Source organism: Rhinolophus hipposideros, assembly GCF_964194185.1.
Source record: "Rhinolophus hipposideros genome assembly, chromosome: 10".
NCBI lineage: Eukaryota > Metazoa > Chordata > Mammalia > Chiroptera > Rhinolophidae > Rhinolophus > Rhinolophus hipposideros.
In genome coordinates this window covers 8,990,313-9,016,671 of record NC_138056.1, presented here as the reverse complement: position 1 = coordinate 9,016,671, position 26,359 = coordinate 8,990,313, and the positions used below count along the sequence as shown (strand labels likewise).

The window sequence follows — 26,359 nt, the reverse complement described above, 5'->3', positions numbered from 1 at the left end:
CTGTGCATGCCACGCAGCCAGGTGAAGCCCTGCTCCTAGCAGATGGAGGCCTCAGAGGCCGCCAAGCTGGCAGGTGGGAGGGTGTGGCAGGGGGCAGGCAGGGTCCCTGGAGGGCACAGGCCCTGCCTGGCTGGGTACAGGTCCCCAGGGCTGGGTAGGTGCCCTCCCCCAACGCTTCCCGTCACAGCTCCCTGCGCACCTCCGAGCACCTCCGCGCACCTCACTACAAATACACTCATTAGCTGCTGTTTACAGCGGGCATGGCACTCAGATGAGCGCAGCTATTACGGCAGCCGTTCAGCTGCCACCCGCGCTGCACGGCATGTAGGTACACACACAGCAGTGCTTCTCCCCACTGACCCGTACCCTCCCTTTCCACCAGTGCTATGGCCCCACACACAACCACGGGGGGTCAGGATAGTACATGTTGGCTCTGAGCCCAGCCCCACAGGTGACACACCTCTTCCAAGGAGCCTTCCAGGTGGAAGCTGTAGGGGACCCCCGCACCCCCCGCCCCAGCACAGGTCTGATGTGCCAGCCCACCTTCCAACCAACTGGGTCCAGAATTCCAGGCGCCAGCTCTGGGCGCCGTCCAGCCCCTTCCACAGGTCCCATGCTGTCTGCCAACTGTTTCAACCCTTGGGGAATTTTGCTGGGTGAGACCAAAGCCCTGCCCTCCAGACACAAGTTGGACAGGGCCCAGCAAGTTTGCCCCTGCTGCCTGGAAGGTCAGGGACTTCCATGTCCATGGAACTGGCACAGTCCGCCTGGCACCACTGGCTGGGGTTCCCTGGCAAGGCAGGCGGGCACTAGGGTTGGGCCTGGCACAGGCGAGCTCCGGCACCTGGCCAGACCAGTGACCGCCCCAACAGAGAGAGCTGACCTTACCAGCTGCCTGTGCCACCTACCAAGCACTGCCCATGGAGCAGGGCACTGGCTCCATGCAGGGCTCTGCCTGTGCCCACCTGGAGGCCTCAGTGCCTCTGAGGAGGCTGTGCGGTGGACTCCTTTCGCAGCTGAGTCCCCTGCTCAGGACTGGGCCTCCTCCCTCCCACCCCCAGGAGGCCCCCTTCACCACTCCTCTTCCTGCTTTTCCAGCCTCACTCGCCTGGGAGAAGCAGTTATTGAAAATGGTCCATCAGATTCAATAAGGATTCAAAGTCCCTGAGAGAATAGGGGGTGGGCAGGGAGTGGGGGTGGGGGAAAAGGAGGGGAACCACCCACTCCTCCTCTGCCTTCCCTGAAAGACTTTCTGCAGTAGCAGGGCTGAGGGGGAAGAGGACCGCTCCCCACTGGCACTCTATGTTGCCTTGTGGGCCCCTTGGGCCTGAGCTCCGGATCAGCCAGGGGCACGGCCCAGCTGCCCAGGGCCTGGCTTGTCTTTGCTCACCTGACACCCACCTGTTCCCCTACCTTCCAGCTGTCCCTCACCTGTCACCTGCTGGCCTCTGTCTTCCCACCCTAATCCAGCCTGTTCTAGTCCCTCTTTCCCAACTACCTAGGAGGGGCTTTGAGGCTATCTCCCTCCCCACCACCCCATAGTCCGTGAGCACCCAACCCATTGATCAAGCTGTCCCCACAAGGCCACTGAACAGCATGACCCGAGGCCAAGGGGTCCTGTCTCTATGGGAAACACTCCAGCCTGGGAGCACTGGCTACCCTCACCCGCGTCCCATAGAAGCCCCTCACGCCCGCCCTGCATTTCAGACCTGCTCAGCCCCCGGCACCGCTCGGGGCCATGGACTGTGGGGAGATTATTTGATCTTCAGTCCCAGACTCTGACCCAGGCCCAGGACGCAGGTCGGGAGGTTTGGGCCTGTGCCGATGGAGCAAGTGAGGGGTGGGGGGGTGGGAGGGTGGACGGGTGGATGACGGTGTGGGGAGAGTTTGTCAGTGACATGGTTACCCAGAGTCAGGCCTTGGACTATTCCATCCCCCAGCCCTGGTCCCTAACCCCGGTCGCCCTCCGAGCTCACCCCTGTTCTGCCTTTTCTGCCGTAACCCTCATTCCTGCCCCACACCTCATCCATTGCCCCTAACTTGTGCCCAGTGGGTGCCCAGTGGCCTGGGCAATGTTGTAGATCCTTCTGCCTTGAGAGAAACCTACCCTGCCAAGGCCCCCTGACCCATGCAGTGTGTCCCCCCCATACTCCCTACGGACAGGAATGACCTGTCCTAAAGAGTTGCTGTAGGGGACAGAGCCCACTAACAGGTGGAACAGATGAGCCCTGCTACTCCCGGGGACAAGCTGGAAGAGGCTGGGGCCCGGCAGGCAGCCCTCAGACCTGACTTCTCTCCCCACACTGCTGCACAGGCCCAGACCTTCCCTCTCTGGCCCTGCTCACTCGGCTCACCGCAAGGTCACCTCTCCCTCCCTCCTTCCCTGCTGCCATCCTGCCTGCCCACTGCAACGCTGACACCTGCAGGCCTGCTGAGGCCCTGCCCAGGCTGGGGACAGGCACAGAGGGACACAGAAAGGCCTGGACAGGCCAGCTTCGGGAGGAACAGAGGATGAAGGCTAAAGGCAGGGAGAGGGCCCAGTGCCTAGCGGAAGGGGCAGAGGTGAGTTTGCAGGCATGGTTGGGGTAGGCTGGGCAGTTTGGAGCAGAAGCCAATGGGGGTCTTCATTCTTCACTGGGCGCCAGCTTTTTCCCATAGTCCCTTGCTTCAGCCTTGATCTGAGTGGGTTCTTCCCCGGGGGTCAGGGGCCCAAGTGGGGAGGGAAATATGTCTGTTGCCTGTCCTGTCGGGTAAGGGTCTTAGCAGTAGGCTGAGCCCTATGGGGACTTGTAGAGTAAGTGGCATGAGGATGGGGGTGGCACAGGGACCCGCTGGAACTAGCCTGGGACATGGGGGAGCAGGAGAGGACAGGAAATTTAAAAAATTTAAAGGATTGGGCCACAGGTGTTCCTGAGAGTGGGATGAAGGGATTAGGATGTAAAAGGTACTGGCCCCTGGGGGACAAGGGGGCTGGCCTGAACAATTTGCATATCTCACTCCCACCTGGTGCCAGACAAAGGCAAGATGGGGGAACAGAAATGGGGCACACATAGCCCTGGCTGGGGGAGCAGAGTCTGGGGGGCCTGGGGTGAGCTGGGGGGGAGGGAAAGTCTAGCCTGTAGCTGTAGGAGTTATAGGAGGTGGGCAGGGATTCCAGGGGGCACAGAGGCCAGAGTGAGGTCTCTGGCCCCTCAGAGATCCCCAGGGAACTAGGAGCAAAAGGAGACTCTGCTGTCTGCAGCCTACGACAGACCCCACCCAGCCCAGTGCCCACACCAGAGAGAAGTAGCCCTCAGGTCAGCCTGTTTCCCAGAGCTGCCCCTGCCATGGCACTGGTGGGCCCTGCAGCTGTAGTGCGAGTGGGCAAGACAGGCATCCACCCCAGACAGGGAGGCCCATTTGAGGAGGGAGGAGAGGGAAAGGTCTAGGGGCTGCCAGCACTGGATTCCAGGCCCTTTGCCCAGGAGATGCCACGCACATCAAGTTGGCCTCCATGGAGAAGGTAGAGGTGCTTGGAGGAGGGGTGATGTCACAGTGCCCGGGGCTGAAAAGGAAGTGGGGGAGAGAGGACAAGGGCACAGTCCGGGGCCACTGGCCTAACAGGAGGACGGCTGCCAGCCTGGCCATGCAGGGGGAGGGGAGCGTCCTTACTCCATCCCCCCTTCCATCTTCATATCCCAGAGCTGGTCTCTGAACTAAGTAAGCTATTGGCTTCTGAGAGGAGGATCCAAGCAGGAGAATGTCTCTGCCCTTGGTCCAAGTGCTGGAAGCTGGCAGCCCTTTGGGGGAAATTGCCAGCGTAGGTGACCTGGGTCCAGATAGATGAAGGGAGGGATCTCCAAAAGTAATGTCCCTTCAGCAATCACCTAGAGGACATTCATAGATAGGCATGAGGTTCTAGAGAGGGAGCTGAGTCTCTTTCACCCTTATGCCCAAGCAGTGAGTGAGTGCAATGCCTGGCACCAATAGGTCCCCGTTCACTGTTGGGCTGCAGTGACGTGATGAGAGTGAGAGCAGACTTTTCAGGAGTCAGGGACAAGTTGAGGCTGCCCCAGAGGGAAAGTGCAAAGTGGTCGCCCACTGGACTGCCCTCAAAAGCCCTGGGGCTCTAGCCCCTTCTGTGGAGGGTCTTAGACCCGGTCCCTCCCTGCAACACCTTTTGTCCCCAGGATATCGGCAGCAGTACGCCCAAAGGCTCTCATTTGGGCGCAAGTCCACAGGCTGGGGTGTCATGCTTTTAGCATCAGAGAGAAACCCAGAAACTGAGACCTGGCTGCCAGAACTGGCAGCCTGAGGTGCTGGGCCTGGGGTGGGGCACCCCAGGTGGGAGGTAAGTAAGACTGAGCCTGGCAGGAAATGCAGGGGACCTGCCTACAGGTGGGCACTGCGAGAGGAGGTGAGGAGCTGTCTGTCATAAGCCAAGGAGGAAATGGCAGAGCAATTGCCCGAGGAAGGAGGAAAGGTTCCTGGCTTGGCTCTGAGGATGCCAGGATGCTGGGCAGACGTGGGCTCCAGGCCACTCCCCAGCTCCGGCTCCAGAGAAATGCAGAGGAGCACAGCCCCTCCCCCCCTTCCCTGGACAGGACTGGAGTGAGTTTGGGGTTCTTGGCTTTCCCCCTCCCCAAGTCCAGGAGAAAATTCCCCTAGCACCCCCACCCCCATCAATCTCGGCGCTTTCCCTGTAGGTACTCCTCCTCAACGCTCCTGCGGTCCTTCCCCAAGCCCCCTCCCCTGCTGCTGCACCAGATTCCCACTTGCCCCCTGGCACCCTCTCAATTCAGTTGGCACCGCCGATGTCACTCCACTCCCCTGTGTCCACAACCTTGGCCCAAAGCTGCCCGGATCCTTGTCCCGGGGTCCCCTAGCGCTGGCACCCTCGGGGCACTGGTGCTGGGGACCCGGGGATGCCTCTGAAGGCACTGCCCGGCTCCTGCGGGGGCAGCGGCTGCTCGCTCCACCAAACACGTTGTCCTTGGGCTGCTAGGGGCGGGGGGAGGAAGCCCTTGTGGGGACACTGCGAAGCTGGCACCGGGCATCCAGCCTGGCAGTGCCCTGACTGCGGGGGACCGGGGTCTGAGCCGCTGCTGCTCAAGCCCGCGCCCCGGGGCTGGGATGACCCTGGCGGGGGGCAGTCTGCGCGGCTCTGGCGGACAGCAGCCCGGGGCTAGGGCTCCGAGAGGGCGCCCGGCGCTGCCGCCGTCCGGCCCGCCGGTGCGGGGCGCCCCAGCCCGCGCGGGGCCGCGCTTACCTGGGCTGGCCGCCTCCGGGTCCCGGTACATGGTCCCCTCGTCGCCGGCTCCTTCCGGGCTCCTCAGAGCCGCCCGCGGCCACGCGCTGCTCCGCCGCGGCTGCAGGGCATGGGGCCGGGCGACCCCCGGGGGCGGGTCCGAGGGCTGGGGCCGCGCGGGCTGCAGCGAGCCGCGGAGCGGGGGAGCAGGGGCCGCCCGCCAGCCCTCCCGCCTGCCCGCGGAGCACGCTGCCGCTGTCGCTGCTGCTGCGGCCGCCGAGCCTCCTCCCTCCGGCCTAGGCGCTGCGTGTGCGCGCCGGAGCGTGTGTGAGTGTGTGTGTACGAGGCCGTGTGTATGTGTGTGTGTGAGCGCGTGTGTGAGCGCGCTCGGGGCTCCGCCGGCGCCGCCCGCCCGCCGCCGAGCGCCGCGGCCACAGCCCGCACCCGCTGCTGCCCGCTGCCGGCCGCGCGCCGCACTGCAGCCCGCGCCCGCCGCCGCCAGGAGCCGCCCCGAGGGCACCGCCACCGCCCCGCGCCCCGCCCGCCCGCAGCTCCCACGGGGAGGGCACGGCGCCCTCCGGCTGGGCTCTTCGAGTCTGCGGGTCTCGCCTCACTGCGCGATCCCCTCGGCCCGTCGGCTCCTGATGACAGCGGCTTCGAACCCGGCAAGACCTCAGAGTCCGCCTCCTCCTCCGAGGTGCTCATTGACTCCGCTTCAAAAGGCGTGGAACGCCAGTCCATGTTTTCCACTTGGTGGCGGCTCGAGGGCGTCAGCTTGGGACTCGACACCGAGATGGTCTCGGGGAGACGGGCTGGTGTGTGTCAAAACCAGGAATGGAGTTTTTTTTGCCAGGCTGCGACTGGATCGGCTACCCCGGCCATCCTCAAGCTTGCAAACAAATAGAGCCAAAAAGTCTAGGATTGCCACCTCAGTGAGGGAGTAGGCCCAGTGACCCTCCCTACTTAATCCAGTCCCACAAAAGAAGAAATAGACTTTACAGCCTGTGCTCATCCCTCTCCCACATGGCTGGCTTCTCCACTGGCCCCCTTCCTTGACCCCAGGGCTTTAGTAGGTAGGAAGAAAATCCATCCTTGCCCTTTCAACCTTGGAGCTCTCTGTACCCATCTGCCAGCTCAGCTTAGTCCAAATCAGGTGAACCCTAATTCTTCTTTCTCTACCGAATTGGAACTGTTTGACTCCGGCAGGGGAGAGAAGAGGCCCTTCTCTCAAGCATTTGAAAGGCCTGGAACCAACCCTTCGGTGGTTTCAGGTACAGAGCCTTCCCTGCACACACCTACACACCTAATCAATGACACCCCTCCCCACCCCAAATACACACAGGCACACAAACACACCTCCCACACAGGGAGATACAGACACTGAAGGGTCACACAACACAGGGCCTATCCCTACCCTGAACTGAAGCAGGTTGGCAGGGGGTATAATCCCAGGCCTGCCATAGCGTCCCTTCCTTGCACTAAGAATGAAGTTCAGGTGAGCCAGGCTTTCCAGAGTCAAGGTTTCCTACCCCTACCTTGAGAAATTCACTTAACGGATTTTTACACTGCATAGCTCATACCCAGCTACACCTCCACCTTCCCACAGCACAGCAGGCAGCCAGCACCCACAGGGACAAATCTCCACCTCAAGTCTCCCCCAACACACACACACACACACACACACCATCCCCTTGAACTCACATGGAGCCTATCTCACACACACACACACACACACACACACACACACACACACACCTCCACCCACAGCTTTTCCGGTTGAGAAACAGATAAGGAAATTCCTCCAAGCAAACCTCCATGAAGACTGTTCCGGTAGAGAACAGATTTCCTTGGATTGAATGTTCTAATTAAAAATGGAAGGGGAAAAAAAGGCATTTTAGGTTCTAGCCCACTATTCCTCAGTGGCCAGACATCTCAGCCCTCATCCCCTGGTCAAGCACCATTACTTTTCATATACCCACATACAGCCAATAATTCAGGAGCTATCCACATACCCCTTTTTGGCAAACCCCAGAAAGCCAAGCCAGCAGGCTTGGACCTCAGAATCTCCAGCCTGTCTTGTTCCCACTCCCTCTCCAGCTACCTCTCCCATTGCCCTAGTAAAGAGCAAAGAGTGTACAACTTCCCCCACCCTTTCCATCTCCTCACCCCTGCAACCCCATCAATGGGCACCACACAGAGAGGTTCCCTGTTCAGGAATCTCCCCACCCATCAACGTGAGCGTCCAGAGAGGGACAGAATTCATCACTGCAACTCAACAGATCTTCCTAAGTATCTAGAATCATGGAGTTTTTCAGAGTTGGAAGGGAAGAGGACAGCTGAGAGATAGCCTAGGCCACCCCTCAGGTGACAGATGGTGAAGACAAAGCCTGTAGAGGGAAAGGAACTGATCCGAAGAGATAAAGGCCCCGAACTAACAGCCTAGGGAGCTGATGAGAGAGCCAGGAGCAGAGTCCTTGGTCCTGACTCCCAGCCTGTGAGATTCAAGAGAAGACCCATGGTTGCTCCCCTCCAACCGCTTACAACCTGTTCCTTACAAAAATAAAAATCCCAATCTCATTCACTCCCAGCAGGCATTAGACAACCATTGTTCCAGAATGTCAGAGCTGGACTGTCCTTCAGACATACCAGGTAAACCCCATGAGGTACTGTTGTGGAAACTGAGGCTCTGGGGCATTGAGAATCTTGGGTGGGTTTTTATTTCCTGTATCACTGACACAGTAAAAGCTTTGAAGACACTCTTTTCTGGGCCTCAGTCACTTTGTCTAGGGAATGCAGAGTCATTGGAAAGAGTAAAGAATATAGATTTGTGTGGTTCTCTCATTCATAGCTATGTGGCATGGGCAGACTACTTCACACCTCTGGGGGTATATAACCATACAATGGAGATAATAATAGCACCTATTTCCTTCTACTATTTTAAAGATTAAATGAGATGATACAACTAAAGCACTTAAAATGATACTTGGAGCATAGAATTGATAGATATTAAATACCATTATTGTTATTTATTTATCCTTAACAGAAACACCGCATATTCCCCATTTCCATGTTTTGCCTGTCAGGGAAGTTCTTCTAAATGTCTAACCTCGAACCACTTTGCTACATTTGAAAGCTACTCTTTCCTGCTAGAGCATCAATGAAAGCTAAACCAACTGTGAGTTCTGTCTCCTGAGCACTCATGGAGGACCGGGCACAGGCAGGAAATGAAGTCTGAGGGAGTGAGCAGGTCCTCAGAGGGAGTGAATCATCTCTGTCCTGCCCTCAGATCCTGTCCTTCACAGGTGAGGGCCTGGGCTTTGGTGTTCTGCCTCTCCCTTCCCACCTCCCATAGTGGGGGGCCCAGAGAGGCCCTCTCATTCTGTGATGCTGGCCCCTGTGTCCTGGGTTTCATGACGTGGCAGGAAATGCTGGCAGCACCTGGCTCCTCAAAGACTGCTACATTGCATGCTGTGGACCCCTCAGGCCTGTTTCCAATCTGGTGCTGTAATCAGGGCCCAGGTGTTCTGGGTCAGCTTCAGGAGGGACTCAAAACAGGGAGGGACATTCTTTCCCTCAGGAGCAGATGCCTGGCCTGCACTCTTCTAAACAGGGCCCCTGAGGCCACCTGGCTGTGTTGCTAGGCCACAGCTGGGAGGCAGAGCTCCTGGGTTTCCCTCTGGCCTCTACCTGATATGATCTCCAATGCTGCTGTCCCCCACGGCTCCTGTCCCCCCCCCCACTCCCTCAGCCATGGGCTGAATTATTAATAAAAATGCTGAGGAAGCTGTTTGTGCTCACATGACAGAACATACCTGTCTCCTTGCCACCATCCATGTGGCAAAAGACTTAGGCTGAGCATGCACTTGATCCAGGAAGGACAGGCTCAGAGACCAGCCAGAAGGCAGCTGTGAAGGGCAAAAGCAGAGCCCCCTGATGTGCCAGGAGCCAGGACCTGCTCTGCCATCCTGTCCCTATAGCTACCCCCACCCCAATCTTCTCCCTCCTCTTCTGCAGAGGACAAGAATCTGGAGAAGGGAAAAGAATAAAATTCACAGACATCACCTCTCCAGAAAGGCTGCAACAACAAACTCTGAGAAGTAGCTGCAGCCATCTCTATGCCCATGATGGGGATTGAATCAATGCTTGCTGATCAATCACTTCTCTCCAGACCCAGTAACTACCGAATCTTGAGGCCCACCTGGGGTCCACACTTGTCATGCATTTGCCCAGCCCTGCTATAGAGGCCTGATAGTAAAGATGCAGGTCTGGCCCACAGTATCAATCTTAGACTTGAACTCTGGTCCTGCCTCTGCCACTAGCTAGCTGTTTGGCCTTGGCCAATTACTTGATGCCTCTGTGCCTCAGTTTTCTCATCCATAAAATAGGGCTTATAATGGCACCACATAATTATGTGAGAAGACACTGGGGAGATGGCAAGGCATGGGCTGGATGTCTTTCTTGCCTCCCTAAATGTGACCCCAGGCACCAAGGACCCTGCACCAAGCTGACTTTCCCCAGTGCTGGTTCTCATTCCACACCCTTGGGCTATATTACAGGGCCAGAAACATTTTCTTGCCAGAAACCCCTTCCCCAACCTCAGCTCACCCCCCCATCTTTCTCCCTGTAACCTCCTCCCCAACCAGATTCTGGCCCTGAATCTCTCCATGGTCACCTGACAACCCCATGTGCTTGACTCAACCCCTCAAACCCTTTGCCACCCCAAAAGATGAAAGCTGGTACCCCTTCTTCTGTCCAGCCCCTGCTTGGGACAGTCCCAGACTCAGGATATTGGCCTTAGGCCTCTGTTTTGAGACACTCCCTACCTTTTTCTTAGTCTTGGGCAACTCTGGGACCCTGAGGCTGACTGGAAACCATGGGACTAGTGAGATGCCCTAACAGGATTCACTGTGGAAAGCATCCCTCCTTATCAGTTATAAGTTGAGTGACCTGGAATAAATCACTCAATCTTCTGAGCCTCCATTTACCAGTCTGCACCACAAGGATGTGAGTGATTAATCTTGATTTGGCCTTGGACTACTTTGGGAATCTAATGAACCCCATGGACCTCTCCTCCTTAGAAAAATGTATATACAAATATAGATTCATTTTCCCCCTAATTGGGTGGGGGAGTCTTACAGCCTCCAGATAAAAATCCTTAGCCCAGAGGCTCACGTGGTTGCTCCCAGTCTGACTGTCTGAGCCTGCTTCTCTGCCCTGCTCATCCTCCACGCAGTGATTCTTGGGTTGTGCTGCAGGTAGGCTCCTGTTCTATCCCCGCTATTTCTCCCTCCTGACTCGGTGGCCCCTTCTCCCAGCACTCCCTGTGGTTGCAGCCAACTTGCCAGCATTTCAAACCCTCTTGGAGCCCATTGAACAAGCTTCACCTGCCTTTCAAGGTATTTAAAGGTTCTTTTGACCAAATGCTTTTTGATCCTCTGCTGATGGGAACCAAGCAGAGGCTTTTTCACCAACGGCCCCTCTCCTCCCATATATTAGTGACTAAGAGCTCTTTTGATACCGCAGAAACCTTCTGTGGTTTGTTCAAAGCCCTGGCCCTTGTGGTCACATACCCCAGAGATCCACGCCTCTGGTCAGCTCTAGCTGCCATCGCCCACCTCCAGCAGTGGCCTAGTTAATGGGGCTTCTAGTGCTAGAGGGCTCCCACCTGCAACTGCGGGACCCCAAGCCTGAGCCCGGCTGGTAGAGGACCGCTTCAGTCAAGCCCCACTCCTCCCTAGGAGCACCTGCCTGGTCTGGGTATGATGGGGTCTGAGTAAGCATCCCCCAGACTGGGAGAACAGGCCTCCTCTTCCCGCCTAACGGAGGCTACATAAACGGGCATGCAGCCCAAGGGATCCATTAACCTGTTTCCAGGGCGCAGTAAATGAGGTCCCTCGGCCTGAGGCTGAGAAGAGGAAACTGAGGCTTTCAGTAGTCCAGGATACAAGCCTCAGCGATTGTGGGACAGGAGCCGGTACCCACTAACTCAAGACCTTCACCCACTCCGCAGCCCCCATCACAGCGAGTGCCACTGCTCCGCCAGGGCCACGCTCAGGGCCCTGGGGTGGGCCCCAACTCCAGGATCCAGGGAGGAGCCATTAGGTTCAGGGCCACGGCCGCCATTGCCCCGCGACGGTGACCCTAGCGTGGCCGTCCTTCTCACCAACTTGGACAGACCCATCCAGAGCTCCCGAAGTCTCCCGCCAGGTGGGTGCTCGGGCGGGAATGCGCTTGCGCGGAGCCCGCGTAAGCTGGTGAATTATCGTGTGTGTGGGGGGGGGGGGGGAGGACCCTTCCGCGCCTGCCACCGAGAAGGACGCAGCGGTGCGTCCAGGTGAGGGTATGAAACGCCCCGAAAGAGCCTCAACCCTGGCCTTTAGGCCCCATCCCCGCGCCCCAGCTGGAATTGAAGACCGCAGTGCGGGTGAGGGGTCTCATTTCTCAGCAGGTGTAAGGGTTGTCAGTGCTGAGGGAGCTGTGACTGCCCCGATTCAAGGATGCCTGGCTCTGCGCTTGGGAGGGTAACAGAAGGGGCCCTAACACTCCGGGAATGGGCGACTTTAGGTCACCAGGTCCCCTCCCTAAGGGCTAAGGGCTCTGGGGGCTGCTGGGCTCTTTGGCCCCGGCCAAACTGCTCTCCAGAATCCAGTCCTGGCCCTGTAAGAATCGTAATAGCGACAGCCACCATTTATTAAATTCTGAGGTCTTTCCAGGCCCAAGTGCCAAGTGCATAACGCGGGATATCCCACTTAATAGTCACAGCAGCCAGAAAAAGAAGTCCGTTGCGATCCCCTCCAGAAGCTGTCAAGGCTGAGGATCAGAGGGGGTGTGGCTTACCTGAGGTCACACAAGCCAGAAGTGAGGGAGGGGGACAGCTGGGAGAACAATCCAGCTCTGACCAGTTCTAGAGCCCAAGCACTCAACCACTGGGCTTTGCTGCCTTTCACCTTAGAACTTTCCGGAGTTGGGCAGGTGCCAGGATGGGCTCTTCACCTGTTGAGCCCAGCTCCTGGGAAGCAGAGGGGGGAGCAGAGGGGGGGCAGCACTGGAAAAGAGGGAGAATATAGGAGACCACCCCCCACCTCTCTGGCTGCTCCCTTTCCTCCTGGATCCCCTCTCTTTCCGCTCCCACCCCTCCCCCAGCTGTGGGAATCCTCCAAGGCTCTATCCTTAGCTGTTATCTTCTTTCTCACCCTCCACTCTCTCCCGTGTGAGCTCATCCAACTCCCACAGCCGTAGTTTTTGCTTCAGCCCAACTCCCAACTCTGTCTCCGGGGCCCTGACCTCCCTCCCAAGCTGGTGTCTGCCTTCTTAACGCAGCATCTCCGCCCAGGTAGCATGACCTCATTACCTGCCTTGGGAAGCATCCCCTCCCTGGGATCTCACCAGGCCTGTCAAGGCTCCATTACTCTCCCAAGCTCCAGATCAGTTCTCCAAAGCCTCCTGAGCACTTCCTCCACGTCAACTTGGTTTCCAGATCCCTCAGACCAGTTCTTCATGGCGGCTCTCCCATTCTCATCATGAACTTGGCAGCAGCCTCTCTAAGCCGGCTCACAGCCTTCTTACCCTCTGCCTCAGCAGTGGCTCCTCACCAGTACATTGCCTGCCTTCTGCATTCCAATCGAGTGCCCACTTTCACTGTGATTTTCTGGTCATGTGATCACACTGCTCCCCAGCAACCCACCCCTAGATCTTTGATGGCTCCCCACAGCTTGTGGAGTCAGGTATGAGAAACTTTGCCTGACCTAGAGTCCTCCCCAGGATGATGACCCTGCCGTCTTGGTCTTGTACAATATCCTACCTTCAACTTAGTTACTGCCATGTGTTTTCACCCTTCAAAGCCCATCTCAAATGCCACTTTCTCCAGGGAGCCATCCTCGATTTCCCCACATAAATTTGAGCTCCCCTCCTCTGTAGTTCTACACTACTTCCTCAGCACTGCACTGTGGAATTGTTTAGTAATGTTTGTATGCCTCTCCAGTCCTGCTTCCTGCCCACCTCCCCCACCCATGCAATGGATCCAGAGCTCTTTAAAGGCAAGGATCACCCATTATTATCCATCCTCGTCTTCCTTCCTTCATTTTTTTTTTTTATTGACCCATTCAGCAGACATTGTACTATTATGCTCTAGGTACTGCAATATACAGAATCCCTATTCTGGGCTCCTCCTTGGATAATTGGCATCTAGTGGGACAAGTGCAGCAATGGAGGCATTCTCAGGGCACGTTCAGGGGGTAAGTCTGCCTTGGGCAAGCATTTCTCCAGGCTTCTGAGTGCCAGACCCTGGCCTGGGCACTGCGGGGGAATGTAAGTTTGAGGAAGACCAGACCCTGCCCTCCAGGATTGTGGGTATATAGAAAAGCAAGATGTGCACAAATGCAGGTATGAACAAAGTGCTCTGAAACCATAGAAGACAGACAATGGCTTCGGCCCCGGGAAAACCCAGAAGCTTCTCAAATGCCTAGTCCTTGTACCTCTTAAGTTTTCGCTGAATTAAATTGGGTGGGAGAAGAAAGGGACATAATATAAACTGAAGAAGAAAAGGAAGGTTATGGAGGGGAAGGTAATGACAGCATTTCCACAACATTTGCACAAAGTGGTCCTATGACCCATCCCAGAGTGGGGTCTTGTAAATGAATGAACTCTTGGATGTGCAGGCCTCTGAACTCCCAGGAAGAAAGGATCTATGGATATATATATACTGGTCTAATAATATCGGTGATATTATTAGTCTATCCCATCAGACCAGTAGGTCCTTCTTTCCAGGAAGCATCAGTTTCCCCCTGGGAAAATCAGGTGTACCCTACAACAAGTTGATTCTCTCTCTGGGCCTCAGTTTCCCCATCTGCAACATGAAGATGTGGGATGAGACGGTCCTGAGTGTCTCTGGCTCTTCCAAGGAGATGCTGTGTGGGACAGCTGTGTGTGACCAGGAGATGCCCTCTGTCTTCTCCTGCTCACCACACCCTGGGCTGAGCTCAGGAGTCCCCATGATGTCACAAAGGCAACTCCTTGTCCTGTTTGTCTTTCTGGTCAAACAAGGCCATGCAGAAAGTGAGGCGTGTGTGGCCTTCTCAGCTGGAAGTCTTCTTGTAAATTTTGGGGCATAGGCTTCAGGTCTGTATTCTGAAAATGTCCCCTGTGTGGGCAGTTCCCTTCCATCCCAGGTTCCAGCTCTGGGTTCCCTGTGGGAAAGCCCCATCTTTCTCCAAATCTCCATGGACTTCTCCCTTTTTGTCCAAAAGTGTTGGGGTACATGATAACCCCAGTGAAAGGGGAGAGAGTCTGTATGGGGGGAGAGAGAAGCTTCTACCATAGACCTCCTTACCTCTTTGGTGTGTGCTCCATCCCCATTCCCTGTGCTGGGCCAGTGTGTCACTAAACCTCACCCCCTACTCCAATCCTGTAAATCAGACACCTTGGCCGTGTCCCTACCTCCCCTCTTTTCCTTACCCAGAAGTGTAATTGGTGACAAGTCCTGGCCTTTCCCTGCTCCTGGCTGTCTCTAGTCCTTTTCAGCCTCCCCTGCCCCACATTTACTACCCTAGCCCAGGTCCTCTCCTTTCTCACCAGCTTCCTCCCTGGCTCCCCTCCTCTGGCTTCAGCTGGCTCCCCCTCCCTCCATTGTCCTAAGGCATCAAAGCACAATGGTGACCATATTGCTTTTCAGCTCAAAGCCCTTCTGTGGGAACCCATTACTCTTGGGGAACAGCTCACTCCCTGTCTGGCAGGAAGGGCCCTTCCTGACCTAACCAGAGATGAGCAATCTTTGAGAGGGTTCTGAGCGTCAGAAAGCGCTAGCTAAAGGGTAGTGTCGGGGGCGTATTTCAGAGAGAGGGAGCAGTGAGTGCGAAAGTGGGAGATGTGTTGTGGGAGCCTGGTGTGGGTGTCCAGAGGGTACCCGACACACCTGTGTGCCAGGCACTCTTCTCAAGCTGGGCATACAGCATTGACCAAAACAAAGAGCCCTGCCCTCGGGGAGCTGGTACCTAGTGGCGGGGATAGGTAATGGGCAATAAACAAAATAACTAAATATCATGTTAGAAAGTGATTAGTGTTGTGGGAAAATAAAGGGTACGGAGAAGCAAGGTTTTCTGGAATGCTAGGGATGGATTGCAATGGTAAGACAGGGTGGTCAAGGCTGGCCTCACTGAGGAGGTGACATATGAGTCAAGATTTAAGGTGGGATTTAGCCCTGTGGCATTCTGGGTAGCAGTGTGTTAGGGATAAGAAATAGCCAGTGCAAAGGCCCTGAGGTGGGACTGTGCCTGGAGGGTTCGAGGAACAGCCAGGAGGCTTGTGGGGCTGGAGCACAGTGAGTGAGCCAGACAGGAATAGCAGAGCAGGTCAGGGGAGTAAATGGGAGGGCAGGTCACTGTAAGAACTTTGGGAGATGGGAAGCTTCTGGAGTGTTCTGTGCAGAGGAGGGACGAGCTGCCATACTGTAAAAGGATCACTCTGGCTGTGTCGAGGGAGCAGGAACAGTTAGGAGACTGTTGCATTAATCCAGGAGAGAAACGAGGTGGCTCAGACCAGGGTAGATACAATGGGGGTGGTAGAGAATGGTTGGATTTTGGATCTATTTTGAAGGGAGAACCAACAGGATTTCCTGATGGATTGGATGTGGGTTGTGAGAAAAAGGGAGGAGGTGACATTACCTCCAAGGTTTTGGCCTAAGCAATGGAAAAATAGGATTGCCATCAACTGGAGGGGGAAGTTTATGTTAGAACAGCATTTCTCAATCTTTTCTCATTATTGCCTACTCTCAAGGAGACTTTCTAGAATTTTTTCTCCAATCACCCCCCCCCATGAAATTTTAATATCACAGCTATAATGTATATATGTTTATGTACTTTGACCCTTCACAGAAGGCCAAACCCAAGAACTAGTTTTTAACCCCTTGTGGAAGATGGCACCCCCATGGAGAATGCACGTGTTAGAATGAGTTGTACACGGGAGGGAAGGAGCTCATGTTCACACGTAATGGATTCGAGAGGTCTGTTCCAGGGAGGAGGTGTTGAGGAGACAGTTGGCATTTGAGTTCCAGGCTCGAGGAATGGGTTTGGGAATCAATGGCATACCTATGGGGCTGAAAGTGATGAGACCTGTGAGATGGCCAGGGCGGTGAGTACAGAGAGAGACCAGGACGGAGACTGGGCTTGGGGCACCCACAGTGAAAGGTCTGGGAGGACAGCAGGAACTAGCAGAGGAGACCAGGAAGTAATGACCAGAGAGGTTGGAGAAAAACAACACAACAGCTGACCTGGAAATCAGGCAGAAAGAGTGCTTTAGGGGGACGGAGTGCCAGACTGTGAAATGCTGTGGGGAGGACCAGAGGCAGCAAGACTGAGAACTGACTGCTGGGTTTGGCCACGTGGAGACCATTGGAGATGTTGACAGGAGCACTTTTGATGGAGTGGTGGGATACAAACAACTCCAAGAAGCTCCCCTGCAGAAGGGAGCAGGCGGACCGGGGGTAGCTGGCAGGGGACGTGGGAGCCAGGCAGGTTTGTGTGAGACGGGAGGAAGAACTGGGAATGTGTTCAATGATCTGGTGAAGCGGGCGAACTTGATGATGTGGGGGAGAGAGAGAGCATGGGGGGCTTGCTGGAGCGTCCTTGAGCAGAGCAGAGGGCTGGGCTCAGGGAGGAACATGGCTGACATGTCTCATAGGACGTAGGACGAGGGAGGCAGAACGTGTGGGTGCAGATGCCGGTGGGGGTAGATGTGCCCATGTGAATCTGATAGCACTTCTGAGAGACTGGATTGTCTCTGGGGAGTGGGAAACAAGGTCAACAGCTGAGAGTGAGTGTGGGGGAGGCAGGGACGCTGTGTGAGGTGAGGAGATTGTGCGCGAGGAAGAGTCACCTCACTGGAAGGAGCACAGGTGGTGGGTGTGAAGGGATCTGCAGCAGTGAGCTTCTACCCACCCCGGCCCGGGTCAGCTGCCCACCTTGGGCTCCTAGGGCTTCTTTCCCACTCTACTGAATTTGAGGTGTTCACTGCTCTGTTTCCTCCAGGAGAGGGTCTTGTCTTTTCCTTGGCAAGGGCTTGTACAGTCAGGCAGCCAATGTTTGAATTCTTCTCCACGCCACACTTGCTTGTAACCTTGCCAAGTATTTTTTTTCTTAAATGTCCCTATGGCTCAGCTTTCTCATCTGTGAAGTAGGGGCAACATGCGAAAAAGCACTCTGTGTTGTGCTATTGTGTACCTGTTGCCTGGCATAGAGGAGGGCTCAGTAACTGAAGAGTGAAGGGATGAGTGAAGGGAGGAGAGTTTGCCCTCAGGCCCTGCACGCCAAGGAGTAAGGAGAACAGGGCTGGTGTAAGATCTGTGCACCCCCTCCTCACTGCTGATGGCCTCCATCCCGCCAACCCCAGTGCTCAGTTCCCACCGTGTGAGCTGGGGACCCTGACATAGCTCTCAGGTGGGCAGCGGCGACTGGGGACAGACCCACCAGTGCAGCCCAGGACAGTCCCTAACTCAGCCCACAGCCAGGGCCCATCAGTGCAGGCAAGGAGAGAAGGGATAGAGTTGGCGCCTCCTCCCCAGACCCCACCCTTGGAACTTCCTCTTCAGCCTGGCTCTTCCTGTTTTTTCTCCCTAGTCCTCGGAGGCCATTTCCTCCAATGGGTTAGGGCAGGACCTTGCTTTCTCTCTCCAGAGTCCAGAACTTTCTGGAGTTGCAGACTTCCAGATCTGGGTCTTTGGGACTCCCTAGAAAATAACCTACTAGCTAGCCCTGTCCCCAAAGCTGTGATGCAGGGGACTCTGCTGAGGGCAAGTGTGTGTGTGTGTGTGTGTGTGAGTGTGAGAGAGAGAGAGAGAGAGAGAGACAACACACCATGGAAAGAGCTGGCACCTGGGAGGGTCTCACATCCTGGCAGAGGGACCTGGTCAGTCATGCCCAGCTGAGGCTCTTGCTCCTGGAATATCACTTATTCGCCCCCATCCCCCTGCAGCCTGAAAGTAGCAACAAAGCTTCCCTCACAGGGGGCCTGTAAGGAGCAAGAGTTAATGGCCAGAATGGGCTCCATACTCTGTTATGAGAGCCACAATGTTCCTTACCGTTCCCAAATGTCTGGTGGGAGGGGTGGGGAGGCAGCTGCTAAGTGCCAGGTGGTGGTAAGGCTGGAGTGGGGGTGGGGCTGATGAAGTGCTCAGCAGGGCCCTGGCCCTGCCTCTCACCCCCTTAATGACCCAGCTAGCATCCACCATCAGCTGGGTGGTTAGGCCTGGCCAGAGGCTTGCCCTGAGGACTTGCACCCTGCAAGTCGGGGGCCTAATAGAGCCCAGGCTCCCGGAGCCTCGCAGAGACTGGCGGCTGCCCTATTCACACTTGTGTCCAGCCCTGCCCCTGAACTCCCTACCTCAGAGGGAAAGGGTCAGTGCCCTCAGACAGGCCATGGCACAGGGTCCAGGAGCAGATCCTGGAGCTGGGCTACTTCTGTCATCACTTAGCAATGCTTTCCCTGAACTGTAGGAAGTTACCAAACAGAAAGGGCACCATTCCTTCTAGGATAATGGCTGCCTCCCTCTGCAATAGCCAGACTCCTACGCTTCCCTTTAGGGGACTATGGAATTAAAGAAGTTACTCCTTCCTTCATCCACTAGTGATATCAAGCCAGAAGTAGCTTGGCAGAGTGACAATAACTGCTCCCTTTTGTTGGGGGCCTGCTGTGTGTCAGGCAGTGTTCTGGATGTTAGGGATACAGTGGGGAATGAGGCCTGTCCCTGTGCGGCTCACATAATTGCGTGACATCCTTGTAACACGCTATGTGGTCAGTATTGCTATCGCCGGTTTATAGAAGAAGAAACTGAGGCTCAGAGAGACTAGGGAGTAAAGTGAGGTGCCATAGGCCGTGAGTGGGAGAGCAGGGATTTGAACCCAGGTCTGTCAGTCTCCATCCACAGCCTGGCCTCTCAACCACTGATATACCAGGAAGTACCTGGAGTCAGAAAATGCGCATTGGCCGATTAGTCCAAGGCTGGGCTCTGGACTTTGGGACAGTCTTCCCTTCCTTGGGCCTCAGTTCCTTTATCCATAGGCGATCCAGAAGGTTTTTGCCAACATTTCTGCAATTCTGAAATGTAAAAAGACCTGGAAGTCTGGCTTCCTGGAAGATCCAGTCAGGAATTCTCTTCTCCCTACCACTGTACGCCGGTTGGTGGGACAGGAACCCAGCCACCCTAGGACAAACCTTTGCAGCAAATGGGAGGAACAGAAACCGTGGTCAGGTTTGGGCCCTGGTCCTGTAGCAATCTGGCCTGGCTTTGCCACGGTTCTCACAGTGATCCTGCTTTCTGTCCCCAGCACTGATCGAGCCCTGGGACTAGACTGAGAAGGCCCGAGTTCTAGTCCTGACTGCTTCCTCTAACTTGCTGTGTTACCTTAGGGGAAGTCCAGACCCCTCTCTGGGCCTCAGTTTTCACATGTATTGGATGAGACCATTTCTTATGTTTCCCCTGACTCTGCCGATCTGATTCCATAAGCATGTTAAGCCCTTCATGGGCCCCCCCTTTCCTAGAATCGAGCCAGGCTTAGCGTGTTTGCTGGTTGTAGACTCCACTCTAGCTCCTCACCCCCGCCCCCCCAGTCTCCCTATAAACCAGGAAGGGAGAATGACCTGTCTCAAGCTGGTCCTAGGGCTCCCCTTCCCTCCTCTGCCCCCTTGGCCTCACACCTAGGCTCTGAGTCCACAGCCCCACCATGAAGGGTGTCTTCTCCGTGGCCTCCCCGATTACTCCAAGGCTGGGGAAGACAGGGAGCAGGCAGCCAGCAGATCACGACAGGTAGGGCTGGGTGGGAGCAGGGGCTCTATGCAGACCACGCTCCACAGAAAGCATCTCTCATCGTGGGCAGGCCTGCCAGGTGGTGGGAGGACCATTTCTTTCTTTTCTTTTTTTATCCCCATCCAAAGTGGCTGGCTAGGAGGGAGGCCCAGGAAGAGAGACTTCGGAGATGGGAAATGGGTCCATGGCCTGGGATCTGACTGGTGGGAATCAGCATCCAGGCCCCCCCAAATCCCACCCCTTCAGACACAGGCCCTAATCCAGGCTGCATCCGGTGTCTGGGCAGGGCAAGACCTGGGCCTGCTCTCCTCTCCTCCAGGTCTCTCATAATATTAACCACCTGGGCCTGAGTGGTCCACCCCATTTAACAGATGAGGCAACTGAGGCTTAGAGCAGAGAAGTGACTGGCAGACCAGGGGGCATGGGGCAAGTAGCCAACCTCTTGAGGTTATCTGGCCTTTTCAGGCAGGGATAAGGGTTTGGGAAGCTGCAATGGGAGAGAATGATCTCTTCTTTTATTAGAGGGGTGGCAATAGGGGGGAGCAAAGAGGCCAACCCAACTACTGAGAGTTCCCAGAATATACTGTGTGCTTCCTCTCCACTCCTCTGCTTGGGCTAGTCCCTCTTCGTGGAACTCTGCTCCACCTGGTTAACTTCTACTGATCCTTCCATTTATGGTTTAGAGGTTGCTTCCCCCAGGAAGCCTTTCCTAGTTGTCCCAGGGTCAGGTAGCCCTGATGTGTGCTCCATTGCTGTCTAGGCTCCCTCTACCAGGGCACTAATAACCTTCCATGTAGTTGTGTTTCTCCTTATCAGACTGGGAGCTCTTTGAGAGTAGGGCTGTATCTTATTAGCCTCTAATGTCTGTATCCTACTACCCAGTATGGACCAGGTACACAGTTTGCCCCAAGAGCTGTTTGTTGAATAACTAAATGGATGTCTATAGAGATCAACTATGTCCCAGGCCTGTGGTGGCCTGGGTGTCCAATGGATAATAAGACCCAACCCAGCCCCATGGGGCACCCACATACACAGTGGTCCAGGACACTGTCCAAAGTGAGCCTGGACAAGGTGTGATGGGAGCTCAGAGAAAGGAGGGGTAGCATTAGAGAAAGGAACCTAAGAAGCTCTGGGAAGAGGTTCGAGAGGCCTGGAATGACAAATAGTGCATGTCAGGGATTTGGGGGAGATGCTTAGTCTTAGTGATGCAAAAATAGGTTGTTTTGTCCCAAGCCTGGGACTGCACCCAGGAGTAAACTGGTGAAGGGGCCGCTGGACAGGGAAGTCAGGTCAGGTTATTGCTATTTCCAGGTGAGACCAGAAAGGGCAAGCATCGTGATCAAGGTAACACAGCTGGGCAATGGCTGCCAGCCAGGGCTCTGCACCCTCCAGCCTCCCTCCCGCTCCCCCCCCCCCCCCCCCCCCGCCTCCTCCGCCCAGCAATCTCCTGGCTCTGGGCAAACAAGCTGCCCCAGGGCCCTGGGATGCAGCACAAGAGGCAGGTGACAATAAAAGCTATCAAACAGCATGTACGAGGCAGCCACAGATTTCAGTGGCTAAGTAATCTGTGTCTAATGTTCTTTAGCAGAGCATGAGCCTCCAAATGTCAGTGCCAGCAGTCTGACCCTGCAGCGGCGAGGCTGTTGATGCTGGGCAAGCTAGTCACTCAGTGTTCCTAGAGCTCCACGCCTTGGGCTGCGGTGTAGGTGGGAGAGTTTTCAGATGCCAGACCGTTCTGGGGGCCTCAGCTGGCTGCTTCCCTGTGGAGTAAAGAAGCATCATTTCTGGTCCTGGAAAGGCCATTCAGGAGCACGGAGACAGAGCTGCCCACTTACAGATGGGAAGATGGAGGAGGCTGGCCATTTGAATCCACCGCTGAGTGACTTAGGAGCCTTGTTTTACCCATGAGCCTCTGCTGCTGCTGCATGTCCTGGGGCCTCTGCATGCCTCTCCCAAGGGGCAAAGGATAGGGGTTCTGCCCTCATTCAGCCCCCTACCAGGGCCTTGGAGATGAGGTCCCCATGGGCCACATTGAGGTCAACCTCGACTGTGAGCCCACATGTAAGGCCGTGGGGTCTGCCCCTATCTTTCTGTGCCATCTCAGGCAAATCCTCAGCCCTCCTGGGCCTCAGTTTTCCCATCTGTCAAGTGGCTAGAAAACTCTCCAAGATTCCATCCATCTATAATATCTTACAAGTGATGAATGAGGCAATGTCCCACCCCCCACATTACTTACCCTGCTCTGCTTTTCCTGTTCTCCGAAGCGTATAGGGCCTTGTTTTTCTCACTGTGATATTCCCAACGCCACAGCACTGCCTGCCATATTGTAGGTGCTCAATAAATTTTGGTGGCTTTTAAACTCCCAGCAGGTACCTCGCCTCCCCTTTGCAGGTCTCTTACCAATGAACACCCCCTCCATCCCCCCAGGTTCTGTTTTGGCCAATGTGGCCAGAACTATGTGGGGCTGCATTGCAGACCTCTGTGCACGTGTTGATACGAAAATCTGGAATCCTGTTTCTAGCCCTCCTTCTCCTTTCCATAGTGGGTGCGTGGGAGCCAGCCGTGTCTTCTTTTAGATCCCCCGGCACGGCTTGGACCTGTGCCAGGCCTTGGTGGTACAGCCAGTGCTCCATAGAGTTGTTTACAGTCTGCCCCTGACTCACCCACCATCGCCTGGAGAAGGCTCTGCCCAGGCTGGGCCCAGGCATGGGGAAGCAAGGGACACCATGGTCTTAAAAGCCCCCTGGGATCTTGGAACAAGTATGGGGGGGTGGGCAAAGGCTTCCCAGAGTAGCTCTGGCCCAGGGGAGCTGGCACAGGGATTTGAGGGGCCAAGGATGGGCCAGGCTGGGTCGGGACTCAGATCTGTTCTGGCCAACCCTATATCAGGGCCTCACTCTGGGCACCCTGGCCTGGGAGCCGGGGGCCTGAGATGAATCAGCCCAGGTCTTGACCTTCAGGAATTCACAGAGATGAAAAAGGTAGTGGGTATTACCAGCTCTAAAGGAAGCAGCCGTGGGAGGTGTGGGGGTACAGATGAGGCTGTCATTCAGTGGGCTGAGGCCTCACTGAGGAAGGGCTTTCCTGGCAAAAGGGACAGCACATGCAGAGACACAGAGGCCAAGCTCAAGCAGCAACTGCTTTGCCCTCCTGCTCAATGACCTTAGCCATTCCTTCCCCTCTGCGGGTGTTTCATCTGTAAAAGTGAAGGTACTGTTGCTTGGGTAGGTGGTTAGGGGTTGTCCTAAAAGTTTCCCAGGGGCCTCTCTAGCTGACAGGTATTCTGTGGGAGCGAGAGGAGGGCGAGTTGTCAACAGGACAGGGACAGTCAGGTCCTGGTGGCTGGCAGACAGGACAAACAGGGCTGTCTGTTTAGGCAAGGAGGGGAGCCTGGAGTAGGACACTGCCAGCCAATTAGAGTGTCTCTCCAGGCCCAGTGTTTGCTGATGGAATAAGAATCAGGTGTGTCAACAGTGGGGCATGAGGTGGCCCTGAACTACACACATGGGCTATCCCTCGAGCGAGGCATCAAGAGAATCATGCAGGGCGTGGTGTCGGGAGCCCGCGGAGCCCCATACATGATACACCCATTAATGGAGGAGCCCAGAGAGCATGCCCAGGCTGGGTCTCCAGCCGGGTGTGGCCCTCCCCCTATGGGTGGGGGAGAGCCCCTGGTCCAGCTCCTGAGGTCCCCATCCCGCTCCCCCGGGTAAGTCCTGCCCTGTGGATTCTAGTCTTGACTGCCACCAACTTGATGGGTGCTCTTGGTCAGTTCCTTCCCTCTGTCGGCTTCAGTTTTACTCTCTGAAAATGAGAGGCAGGGAGAGGAAGCACGTTAGCAATCTTCCAAAGGGACCCCCATCTTTTCTTCAGCCAGAGACGTTCTGCTTTAAGTAGTTTGCCTGATGATTCCTTCATGCTCCACACAATTGCTGAGCGCCCACTCCACGCCAGGTAGGTATAAAGTTGTATGGGACAGCCAGGTTTTCCAGCCCCAAAGAGTTCCCTCTTTAGAAGGAGCCCCCAATCCCAGAGCCTGCACGGGAGCACGTGTGGGTCCACAGCTCTGTGAGATGGCTTCAGGCTGGTTCAGCCCCAGTGCTACCACTTGCTAGCCAGGCAACTGTATGTCACCCTTTGTGCTTCAGGTCCCTCATCTATGACTGGGTAGGAGGAGAACCACTCACCTGGGAGACCACCTGGCATAAAGCCTTCAAAGTGTGCATGGTGGGTGTCCGGTAATGTCCTCTGATCCAGGCAGGGGTAGGAGAAAGGGGATGAGGACCCCCAAATTGGTGGACAGCCTGGGGTTGGGTGGAACTAAAAGGTGCTGGGATGTAGTACCTCTACCCCTCATCCCTCTCCACTACACCCCATCTACACCCCAAAGAAGTCAGCAGATCAATTGTCCTCTAAAGGACCCCAACACACACAGGCCCCAGGCCTAATGTTGGAAAAACACAGTCCTGCACTAGGTCTGGTTGGCTGGGAGAGCAGAGAGGGAACCAGATAGCCATTTCCTCATGCAGATGGAGACACCAATGCTCAAGTGTCAGGGAAACAAGTCATTCAACATCTACCAGGGGCCAGGCAGAGACCCCAGGCCTTCCGAGTCCCCAGCCTGCACCTCTGCCCCATTTGTGGGGAGCGGAGTGAGTCTCAGATCATCCTAACCCCAGGCCAGGTGTACCTTGGTTCCACCTGCCCTTCCTGGGGGTCTAACCACCCTGGGTGCACCCTCTGCAGAGCTGGACTCTCCAAGGGAAGCAGATGGTGCCAGGTCTGCTGAGAACTGACTGTCCCAGAGCCCAGCTGTTGTGCAGATGTGAGCGGGAGGAGGTGGAATGGGGGTTAGGAAGGCAGGGACCCCGGGCAGCTCGGGCCTGAGTCACCCGTCCGCTCAGGAGTGGTAATGAGCAGATTAGAGTTATTACAGCCAAATGACTCGGAGCGCGTCTGCTCACCCAAGCAACCGCCTGCGAAGGGCTGACTCTCTCTCTGTGTCTCTGTCTCTGTCTCTGTCTCTGTGTCTCTCTCTCTCTCTCTCTCTCTCTCTCTCTCTCTCTCTCTCTCTCTCTCTCTCACACACACACACACACACACACACACACACACACACACACACACGACTGCTGCTGCTGTTATACCAGGCCCCCCTTGCCCCTGCCCTTCCACCAGCCATGACTCTGAGCTCACTCCTGTGGCCTTTGCAAACCTGGCTGTGCCCACCGGCCTACTGCCCAGACGTCACCCCTCCCCCTCTTCCTGGGCTCAGCAGGGGGACACTGGAGCCTGATGTGGAGACTTGATAAGTGGACACAGTGATTCTTGTTCAGGGAAAATGATATGAAGTCCCCCGTCCACATGGAACTAGGGCAAAGACAGGGAGTGGCAGGGACCCAGCCATCAGAGCCAATCCTGGCCTGTCTGGTCACCCACCAGGGGCGTGAAAACACTGGGGCCACCTAGATCTGGGCGAGGGATCCCTGAGTCTGCAGTGAGGGCAACTCCTCCTTCCCCACTGGGCTTCATGTCTTCCCATTTGCTTCCCCTCCAAGAACAGGAACACAGAACCCACATGTCACATAGCATACGGCTGAGTGTCAGGAAGCCAGTAATAATAAGATAGAGCAGATAGCTAAGACAGTGTTTACTATGTTCAACAGGCACTGCTCTAAGTGCTGGAACTGTCTTACTTCACTTCGTGTCACAACAGCCCTGTGAGATGTATTCTCATCATCCTCATTTTATAGATGAAATGACTTAAGTCCAGAGGGGCCACGCAACTGGCCCAAGGTCCCGCCGCTGGCAAGCAGTACAGCTGCATTCAGGCTAAGCCTCCTTACTCCAGAAGCCTTCCTTAACTACCCCATTCTGCTTCTCACTGCACCCGCCTCAGGGCCTCGCTGCCTGCGTTGATGCCCCGCTGCGGCCCTGCTCGTCTACTCTGGGAATCACCTTCTGGAAAGACACTTCTCATCATGCCTGTCCCCAGTCAGAAACCCCGTGTTGCCCCAATGCTCACCAGCTAGGCTTCTATCCTGACATTTGGACCCCATCCTTCCTGACCAGTCTCCTGGTCCCCCTCCATTCCCCGTGATTGTCCCCCACACTGGGCTCGCGTCTCACACTTCCTGTCCACGGTCTGAGTGGTCTCACCTCCATGCTTTTGTGTGAGCTGCACCCTCTTCCTGGAGTGCTCATTCCTATAGGCTTTACCCGGCTCCATTGCCACCTGGCCTGTGAGTTCACCCAGGACATACAAGCACCTACGGAGGGAAGAGGTGGTGGGTGGGAGACAGAAAAGAGACCAGGGACTTTGGGGGCAGGTGTGTGAC

General features: G+C 55.8%; 1 protein-coding gene across 5 annotated transcripts in view; it reads right to left on the bottom strand.

Annotated features, from left to right (window-relative positions):
• SYT7 (synaptotagmin 7) overlaps nt 1–5,649 on the bottom strand; it is a 62,656-nt gene extending 57,007 nt beyond the window's left edge. For all 5 annotated transcript variants that reach the window (XM_081063605.1, XM_081063607.1, XM_081063606.1 and 2 more), the window contains exon 1: nt 5,249–5,649. In XM_081063605.1, the coding sequence (XP_080919731.1) occupies nt 5,249–5,279 (31 nt within the window). In that variant the 5' untranslated portion in view covers nt 5,280–5,649. The remainder of the gene's footprint in view (nt 1–5,248) is intronic.
• Nucleotides 5,650–26,359: the final 20,710 nt, after the last annotated feature.